This window comes from Wolffia australiana, chromosome 8, assembly GCF_029677425.1.
Source record: "Wolffia australiana isolate 7733 chromosome 8, ASM2967742v1".
NCBI classification, from domain to species: domain Eukaryota; kingdom Viridiplantae; phylum Streptophyta; class Magnoliopsida; order Alismatales; family Araceae; genus Wolffia; species Wolffia australiana.
In genome coordinates this window covers 1,059,995-1,070,348 of record NC_135842.1, presented here as the reverse complement: position 1 = coordinate 1,070,348, position 10,354 = coordinate 1,059,995, and the positions used below count along the sequence as shown (strand labels likewise).

The 10,354-nt window shown below is 44.2% G+C and overlaps 2 protein-coding genes across 2 annotated transcripts; one reads left to right on the top strand and one right to left on the bottom strand.

Moving 5' to 3' along the window:
* Positions 1 to 661: 661 nt before the first annotated feature.
* On the bottom strand, positions 662 to 4,851 carry LOC144706893 (hsp70 nucleotide exchange factor fes1-like). Its single transcript, XM_078579976.1, has 6 exons — positions 4,691 to 4,851; positions 4,460 to 4,602; positions 3,458 to 3,508; positions 2,803 to 3,024; positions 1,526 to 1,628; positions 662 to 1,254 (listed from the first exon to the last, which is right to left on the bottom strand). The coding sequence occupies exons 1-6, from the start codon at positions 4,774 to 4,776 to the stop codon at positions 768 to 770; spliced, it is 1,092 nt and encodes a 363-aa protein (XP_078436102.1). The 5' UTR covers positions 4,777 to 4,851; the 3' UTR covers positions 662 to 767.
* Positions 4,852 to 7,725: 2,874 nt separating this feature from the next.
* RHC2A (RING-H2 finger C2A) lies at positions 7,726 to 9,093 on the top strand. Its single transcript, XM_078579421.1, has one exon. It carries the CDS (start codon positions 8,032 to 8,034, stop codon positions 8,953 to 8,955), a length of 924 nt encoding a protein of 307 aa, XP_078435547.1. The 5' UTR covers positions 7,726 to 8,031; the 3' UTR covers positions 8,956 to 9,093.
* The last annotated feature ends 1,261 nt before the right edge of the window (positions 9,094 to 10,354 follow it).

The window sequence follows — 10,354 nt, the reverse complement described above, 5'->3', positions numbered from 1 at the left end:
CATTTCACAATTAAGTACAAATCGTGTCAACTATAGCCACAAAATCCCACCATCAAATTCATACGCACATTGAATATCGGTTGTTTGATATCACACTCAAACATGCAAACTCTACTATCTCATGTTTTATTATTCTAGTAATCGATCAATGTGTGGTTTATCAGTTCATCTATTTGTTTGTCCTTTGTTCTTGATTTCTACCTATCTAATGTTTTGTATGCATATGTGTAATCATTTTGTTCTGATCATCTATTTATGTGTTGTACTATGAATAGTTATCGTTTTATCCAAGTATTTATTAAATCTATGTATGGTTCAATGATTCTGTACTCATATCCATTTATCGTTCTTTCCATTATTACCATCTACCCTTATATCCTTTTTACGATTGTGTTGTTTCCCCAATAAATTACATGCAACTGAAATATAAAGTTCATAAATACATACATACATGATTTATATTTTATTTTCATAAAAATAAAGCCTTTATGCATATATTTATTTGTATCCATATTGATTCAGATGTTGAACTACATAGTCAAGTCTAGATTTCCAAGAACCCTTGTGAAATATTAATTTTTTTTGAAAGAATCCCAAATAAGTAGTGCTGTAGAAACTTCTATAATTTTTTTAAGATGGGGAAGTATAAGCTTAATACAGGTTTCATGCACTTTATAAACCACTTTTATTGATCAAATCAAATAGAAATACTCAGATTTATGTTGATCTCAATAGTTATTTGGTATTTTAATAGGAAAATCAGAAAACTAAGTTTGAGGGGGTCCAGAGAGGAGTAAGGGAGGCGAGGACTTGATATCGGCCGGTGGCGGCGGGTGGGCTGTAGAGCCAGGCTGGGGAAGGGCCGAGGGCGTTAACGTGTCGTGTGCCAGCGGCGAGCAAGCCTCTGGACCAGGGTGAGGCAGGGACGAGGGGCCAGGGAAGAAGGCAGCCCAGAGGTCGTGGACGAGGTGGTGCTCTTCGCGTGCGGCGCTGAGGTCTTCCGGGCCCATTTGGGCAATGGAGACGGCCCGGCCCTCCAACAACTGACGTAGCTTCTTCGTGTCCTCGGTGTCAAAAGTGGGCTTGGCGGGCTCCCGGGCCAGCCCAAGCAGGGCCCGCAGCGCCGCCTCACGAACATCGGCATCGTGGCTGCCTGCGAGGTGAAGCATCTGCCGGCCCAGGCCCAAGTCAGTGGCGGCGTCCCGGCCCGACTCGCTCTCCTCAAGCAGGTATTGAGTGAGGTTCAACGCCTTCCTGCTCCAAGGAAAAAATAATCAACTGAGCTATTTATTCAATGAACGTTGGTAAATGTCTCAAAATCCCAGTTCTTAATAAAAATAATTATTAAAGGCTAAAAATCTGACATTTGATCTCGTCCTAAAGAATAAGCAGGGATATTTCATAAGCGTGGATAAATGCAAAAATGCAATGTGAGAATCAGCAGTTCAACATAAATGAAATCTGTGTCTCTGAATGTGTTTGCTTCTTATTTTTCTTGAAAAAAAAGTGTTTGGATCAAATTTACCTCTGGAAACGTACGTCGTCAGATCCCAACGCGTCTCTCAGCCCCGCAAAGCCATTGGCCAGCTTGAACACCACAAGGCCCGGCTTGAAGTTCCGAATTAGAGCTGGAAATCCATCGAAAATTGATTTTTCAATGGAAGTTTAAAAATAAATCACAGAATTTGTCGATATCCCAAAAATCCGACATTCTTTCTACGCACGTATCAATTGCTATTAATTTCCCCGAGATGATATCTTTCATAATGAAAATTTTCAATCTCTTTCTTTGATACCAAAATAAGGAATTATTATTCAGCCAATTCAATAGACAACAAATCCAGTAAAGGGTATTCCCTTTCTAGTTTACCAATAAATATTAATGAGTCTATCATTTCAAATTTGATTCTGAATTGGGGGTAAGATAGAAGTGCACAAGGCAGCAAATCTTTTATCCACCAACTAAAGCTGAAGTAGAAAGAGAAACATTCAAAGCTTGTATCACTTGTAAACTTTCTAGTCACTTCCTTTGATTCCAAAATAAGATACTATTTATCAGCCAATAAATGGAGAAGACAGACTAAAGGGGTTTTCTTTTTTTTATACTTCATCTGATTTCACAGTTAGTTGAGTATTTCAAATTTCATTCGGATCTCGGGGGCAGAAAAAAATGTAGGACACATTCTGTGTTGATCAACCGATTAAGGTAAAGGCAAAATAGACAGGATCAAAATTAACATCGTTAACTTATTTTATAATCTCTTGATACCAAAATAAAATATTTTTTCAGCCAATTTAGGAGAAAACAAGGACAATAAAAGGCTATTACTCTACAAGTTACAATAGTTTAAAATTGAACTCAGAATTTCAAGTCATATTTAATTCAGGAGGTAGAGAAAAATGCAAAACAGAATATTTGTCGACAGACCTAGAGGACGATGAAGAAGACTCCCAATCGTCCTTATCATTTGTTTTCACGGAGATAACAATGAAGGTATCATGTTCGTTACTATCATCGTCTAATCATTTTCTCTACTTATATTCTTTCTGATGTCAAGATCACCCTCATCGCTCATCTGTGGCTAGAATGACAATGAGGATGATGACTTCATCCTCATCATGCTTGCCGCAGACGTTCGTCCCATGTAGAGACACATACGAAGCTTATAATTTGTCTTGGGTAAAACCATGTATATAACCTTTTTTTTAAAACATAAAATCATTTATATAATAAACACGTGTTTTCTTCAAAAAAAATATATCTAAAACACATGAAACAAGGGTTCAGGGAAAGGTTCTTACAAGAAATGGTGCCGAGGGCTTTGGTACGGACGATGATGTCAGGGTCGGAGGTGAAGTTGGAGAGGAGAGGATCCATGCCATTCGAGTCTATGACCAGCTGCTGGCACTTCGGGTTGTTCTGGACAATAGTGGTCACCACTTCAGCCGCCTTGGCTCGAATCCCAGCGTCGGAGTTCTTCAGGAACCCAAGGAGAGGGACGAGGCCCCCAATCGAATGAAGATCTGTTACGCATTATTAAATGTGAGTAAAAATCGATTCTCTTGTGAGGAATTGTATGTCTATTTGTAATCATCTAACTGCAAACCTCTTCATTAGATTTTAAGGTTTCTCACACGAAATTGGAAAACAAATATCATATTATATGTCCATGCATTCGCCATCATCATCATAATCCACACATTTCATCGTAATCATCATCGTCATCGTCCCTTTATCATGGACATATTTGGCATTGAGCCGATCATAATAATAGCACTTCGAACAATATCGATAGAATGTTTTCACCATAGTTCAATAGAATATACACAATAACTGTTCTATTATCAAAGATCAATCGACGAGTCAAACATCTGCACAATTATTCATTACTTAAACAAGACCCCAAGAAAATAATGAAAATACATAGAACCGGAATACGTTTCAAAATGAATATACCATTCGCCATGTCAATGGATTCAACATGCTCCATTAATTCATCCAACAAGCCTGCATAAACATCAAGTTCGCCATTAGCGAGACAGACAAGTATGATTTAAAAGAGACAGCGGAAACTATAATTCGAACGTGATTAATCATAGTTGAGCTAATCGTAAAGGAAAACAGTTTCTGAATGGATAATACTTCCGAAATAAAAATTGAATCCTTAGTAACGGCAATAGACAGAGATCAATATCGAGCTAAAAGCTTAGTTCATACAGGGATCGAAAAATGTAGATACTCTCTCAAATACTCCGCCACGAAAAGAAAAGAGAGAAAAACGCCCAGAGATAAAAAAAAATCCCCAAGGATTCAGGAAAAAAATAACCTACTAAACAGGGAAACATTGGAAACTAATTTTTAACGTCAGAACAGGTCTCAAAGCCGCAAACACCCTTCTGCTTCCGAGTAATAGATGTTGAAGTAATCATATAGTAGCTTCTCGATAGTCGTTTCCCAGATGGTCTCCAGGAGCAACTTTGCTCAAAAAACTACTCCGAGTGATCTCAAAAGCTCGATTTTTTTAGAAAGATGATGTTATAATTCTTGTTCAGCATTACTACTAATCCGGCCTGCACACTACGGTTTGACTAACCCTAGAGCAGTCGATCATTATCCAGTAACTGGGAACACTGCGCTTATCCATAATGTAGGAATCCTTCACGAAATTTCGAAAGGACAAAACACAATAAACAAGCTATCCCAACGAGCCGATTCGGTCACTGCCTATTCGGAAACCAGTTAAAGTTCGATGACTGCATAATCGAGCTTATATTCTTTTCCCTGATCAAATAGGAGAGAGATCCATATATCCAAGTGAACTAATACGCAAAGATGGAACGCGGATGTCCATAAATAAGAATCTCTAATCATATAGGTCAAAGTAAAAAAAAAATTCAAACATAAAAAATAGAGCACACGGAGATTTCCAAAGAACAACAGACGAGAAAAAAAAACTACCTTCTATGTCGGATGCAGTCACTCCCTGTGCCTGCAAAACATCCTCGGGAGTCTTCATCAGGAGAGTAATTTCCTTCATCCGCTTCACAACGTCCACCGTCTGAGCTTGCATTGCATCCATGAACCATTGCCGCTCCTCCTCGCTGAGCAAAACAAATCAGAGTGTAACGATAAACTTTACAGAAAAAAAAACCGACACAAATTCCAGCGACGAAGAAACAATTTCAAAACCTGAGATTGCGAGCCGATCCAGTTCCATCCGTCTGCGCCAGGCTCCATTTGAGCAGCCCCTCCAACTTTGATACGTCCTTCGACATTTCTCGATTTTCCCTCCGTTTCTCCTCTCTCAGACTGACCTACTTAAGCATCTCCACGACGGTTAGAACAGATCCTTCTGGACTCTTCCACAGCTTTCCCCCCATTCAACGGCCCATATACCATTTCTTATACTATTGGGTCGGCCCATTAAGTAGACTGCACGGACGCGGTCGAGACGGTTTTCCCGTCCCGGGACAGCAGACGATGACGTATGGACGAAACTTGAAGGAATTATTTAGAGCTGTAGTTCCGGAAATAGGGAACGGCAGGACCGAGACGTGACACCCCGACGTGATGGGACGGCACACTATCAGTGACGGACGGTGACGAAAGCTTCATCATGTCACCGTCCCATCACACGTCCGAGGATTTTAGAAAAATCCGTCACGTTTTGCGTCACCGTCATGGTTTACGGCATCCCCATCACGTCCCTGTCACCGGACGGCATCACCGTCATGTGTGACACAAAAAACAACCATGCGGATGAGAGAGAATAAGAGGGGTATATCACAAATTATCTTTGAGTGGCATACTTTTGCGCGCGTGAATTAATGCAGGTACTTTTCTGCAAAATGCCAAGAAATCTAGTTAGCGACACTACGTGGTAAAATCTAGGTCGTCGAAAAGCTTAAATCTAACGATTTTAAAGCTTTTTTGGTCATTTTTAAAAATCTGTCACGGTTGTCATCTGTGACGGCTGTCCCGTCACGTCACCGTCACGGGCCCCTAATTTCGTCACAGTCACATCATCCGTCATGTTGCCGTCACTGTGACGTGTGAAGTGACGGATGACGGCTGTCGTTCCCTATTCCGGATCGTCCGGGACATGGATGAGGACAGGATGGGATGAAGAACGTTCCGTCCGACGTCCGGATATTTCACCTTCGTCCAAACCGTCCCGTCCAGGGATTCGTCCATTGAAGAAAAAAATCGTCCGCGTCCCGACTTTGCCATTTCGTCCCGTTTAGATAAAAACCGTCCCGTCCCTCATCCCGGACTAAAAAAATCATGTTTTAAAATTTTAATATACTTTTAATATGGAGTTTTCTAAGTTTTTTTAGGGAAATATGGAGGAGAGCGAACGCAGAAGGACATATGTACAATTACTTTTGGGTGGCTTCAGTTTGCACGCCCAAAAAAAAGCAGGGACTTTGACTCAAAATGTCAAGGAGTTGATATAGCGATGCCACATGGCAATATCTCAACGTAAAAAGCGAATCCGACGGATTTTCGTCCATCCCTACCGTCCATCGTCCGAGACTTCCGGACGGGACGGTTTTTTCGTCCAACGATAGAAAAACCATCTGATCCGTTCGTACTGGGAGGAATTTCCGTCCCGGTTTCATCCAATCTCGCCGACAGGATGATTTTTTCATCCTGGGACAAAAAAACCGTTCTGTCCGCGGCCCTGCACTATATCTAAAGCACACAAAAATAAAATAATAAATAGATAAATCGTTATTGATAAATCAGCTCAGTATAATTATGAAAAAGACAGATGCTGTTTAAGATTCACGGCTAATGATGCACGAAACTTGTTAATTTGTATTTCTTCGAGAGAAATAAAATAGGAGAAACGACTAAGGTGACGATTGGTGTTCTTACCAGCAGTGGTACTCATGTTAGCAGAAAAAATCAACACACATCTAACTGCTCTTGGCGAGTTCAGCGATGGCGAGAGCAGAAGTCAGAGGGTATTAGAGATATTATAGCATCCAGTTTCGAGATGTTATAATTTATGGCTCACGCTTTTTTAATGATTCTTTTATGGTTATGACCGCGATGATAGGTGGATCTGGTAATTGGTCTGTTCCAATTCTGATAGGTGCACCTGATGTGGTATTTTGCTAGATTAAATAATACAATATTCTGGTTGTTGCCACCAAATCTCTTGCTATGATTAATCCCAGCCGTATTACAAGTGGGTGGATGTTCTATGCCCTAATAAGTTGTATTACCACCATTCTGGAGGAGCGGTTGATTCAGAAATTTATATTCTTCATCTATCAGGTGGTTTGTCAATTTTAGGTTCAATTAATTTAATAATATCTCCAACATGCACGGACCCGAAATGATTATGGATAAATTATGCAATTGGGACCTAAAATGTTGTTATATAATTGGGATAACCTGAAATTGGGAGGCGAGACGACGACAAAAACCACCCGTCCTGGATGATCGTGCACTTTACCTTTCTGAAGCATCTCGATGACGAGTACAAGGCCCATCTTTCTATACTCTTCTACAGCTTTCCCTGCTATTGGGCCGGCCCATTAACAGCACGTCGTTTAACCTCAGTCAAGCGCAAAACAGTTGGCGGTGCCTCCGGTCAACGCAGGCGGGCAGTGAGTTCTCGACGGTCAAATGGCCTTTTTTTCCACGCGGGCCAGCAAATTCTTTTGAAAAAATAAATATTTTAATTTACATAAAGCCGCTGCAGCCGTACCAGCTATGACGTCATCGTGGGTCTTCTAGAATCCCGATTCCCACGTGCGGGCTTCGATCGACCATCCGCGTTACTTCCCCAAACAGTCTGGCAAATATCAATCTAACTTGGAAAATAATAATTTCCGGCCCCCATTTTATCCAACAATGAAAAGTCATATTTGTCCCTCGACGTGGCACAAAGCCATTGGCTCGCACCCTATGACTAGCTATTAACATCAAGAATTCAGGGGGGAGAAAAAATGACATTTGTAACCCTATCAGGTATCAAATAATGACGTGAAAAGGATAGGCATTAACGTAAACTCCAGGAATCTGGGTCAGGGAGGCTTACATCCGTCGATTCAAGATTCAACGGCTAGATAAAGGCCACGTGGGTGAGACCGGTCAACGGGCCCCCAGTCCCGGTGTGCATTCATCCGCCACGTATGAAGAAGACGGCATCCTTCTCGTGTGCAAACGTGCTGTCAGACCTCCGACGTAGAGATAGAGAGAGAAACTGTAGAGAGAGAGAGAGATGGTATAGAGAGAGAACGCGGTTCTTTCTTGAACAAGGGGGCGGTTTTTTAAAGCTCGGAGAAGCACGGCTTCGTCTTCCTCGGCGCTCCCGATCTCGAACCCAGTTCTTCAATCTTCTCCATCTTCAATCTTCAATCTTCAGTCTTCTTCATCGTCGATTTCATCATCTTCCTCAATCTCGAATCCTCTTCTTCGATCTTGAATCTTCTCCATCGGCGATTTCATCGTCTTCTTCGTCGGAGTTCTTGATTTTTGGGGGGAGATCTCGATCTCGATCTCGACCTCGAGCCATGGCTGCCGCCGCCGTCAGCGCCGCGGCGACGCCGTACTGGTGCTACAGATGTAGCCGGTTCGTTAGGGTTCCGGCGGGGGGCGCGGTGGTGTGCCCGGACTGCGAGTCGGGGTTCGTGGAGCGGGTGGAGCCGCCGCCGGCAGCGCCCCGGCGGCGCCGCCCGGCGGCCGCCGCCATGTACATGCTGAGCAGCCCGCGGCGCGGCGCGGCCCGCGCGCCGTTCAATCCCGTGATCGTGCTCCGCGGGCCGGCCGGCGCGGGCGGGCTCGAGCTCTTCTACGACGACGGGTCCGGCGCCGGGCTCCGCCCCCTGCCGGCGGCCATGTCCGAGCTCCTGATGGGCTCGGGGTTCGACCGGCTGCTGGACCAGCTCGCGCTTCTGGAGCTCCACGGCGCGCCGCGGGGGTTCGACCACCCGCCCGCGGCCAAGGCCGCGGTCGAGTCCATGCCGACCGTGGAAATTGGGGACGGCCACGTCGCGGCGGAGGCCCACTGCGCCGTGTGCAAGGAGGCCTTCGAGCTGGGCTGCCCCGCCAGGGAGATGCCGTGCCGGCACCTCTACCACGAGGGGTGCATCTTCCCCTGGCTGGCGGTGAGGAATTCCTGCCCGGTCTGCCGCCACGAGATGCCCGCCGAGCCCCGGGACGAGGACGAAGACGCCGCCGCCGTCGGGCTGACCATCTGGCGCCTGCCCGGCGGCGGCTTCGCCGTCGGCCGCTTCGCCGCCGAGAGGGAGCTCCCTGCAGTCTACACCGAGGTCGACGGCGGGGCGAACGCCGGCGGGCCGCCGCGGCGGGTGGCGTGGAGCACGGGCGGCGGCCGGGGCGACCGCCGCCGCAGCGTCTCAAGAGCAATTCGAGGCGCCGCCGCCTTCCTCGGCCGCCTCTGGCGGTCCTCCTCTTCCTCTGGAGCAAGAATATGAAGGCTGGCAGACCTCAATTGTGGAAGAAGATGGTACATGCATAGTGAGCTTTAGCGGTTTCAAGGCAGCTTTTGGCTGCTCCAAAGTTCTTGGCTATGGAATTTGCAAGTATTAGAGAAATGGGTTGGGATTCATTGACTTTGTCCTCTTTTTTGGTGCAAGAAGCTCGTTGTACATTTCTTTTTCCCATCTGGGAAGAAACTCATGCCATGGAGGAGACCAAGAAGATGAAGGCAGGCAGAAGTCAATTGTGTGCGCTTTTCTGCAGAGGCCCTAAGTAGAAGAAGATGGGGGAGAGCCAGTTGCAGGCTTAGTGAGTTTTAGTGGTTTCTAGGCAGCTTTCGGCTGCTCCAAAGTTCTTGGCTATGGAATTTGCAAGTATTAGAGAAATGGGTTGGGATTCATTGACTTTGTCTTCTTTTTTGGTGCGAGAAGCTCGTTGCACATTTTTTTCCCATCTGGGAAGAAACTCTTGCCATGGAGGAGACCAAGAGGATGAAGACTGGAAGAGCTCAACTGGAAAGTCCCTGCCTTTGTGGCAAGCCAGCTGCACGGCTTTAGCCGCGCTTTCAAGGCAGCTTTCAACATCCCCAACGTTTCTTCCTTGTGGGAATTTAGAGTATTGTTAATAGGGGTTGCATTCGGTTACATATCCTGATCTGGGTAGGTGTCATTTTTTTATTTTTTATTGGTTTCTGAGAGTATTCATGTGAGACAAGCGTGCAATATGCTTGTTGCACGTTTAACTCGCAGTGAAAAGATGGGGGATTTGATTATTTTGGGTCAGACAGTTTGCAAATGAAATGTTGTTTGACAATGAGGGGATGGAAGGGGAAAAAAGAAAGTAAAATTGATAATTTCATCCCATTTTTTTTTTATCGCATTCGATTAAACGCATATATTAATTCATTTATTGAACCGTGGGATGAGGGTATTTCATAATGGAAAATAGCTAGTTGTGAAAAGCCCCAAGGAATTTTTACCTAGTTAGAGGCAGAGCTAGAATTGGCAGAAGTATTTGGCCTTCATAAAAATGGGTGGTCAACATGGAACATACTAAATCCTCATTCTCTACCCTTCAATTCATTTATTTATTTATTTATTGGAAGAATTAGTAGACCGTCCCTCAGTTTGTCGGCTTCTCAAAAATCTGATGGCAGTCTTCTTGGACCTCTAAATTAATTTTCATCCCTTTTATTAATTTAACGTATCGATCCTTCGAACAGAGACTAGCAAGCTAGTATCATTTTGTAAGGACTTTCTATGAAAATCAAATTAACGTCAAGTTAGATTAACTAAAGGTATTTACATGTGACAAACGCGGATAAACTAACAATAGGATAAACTAAAACTTCTGACATAGTGACAGCCTGCTTTGTCAATAAAAATGCTTGTGCAT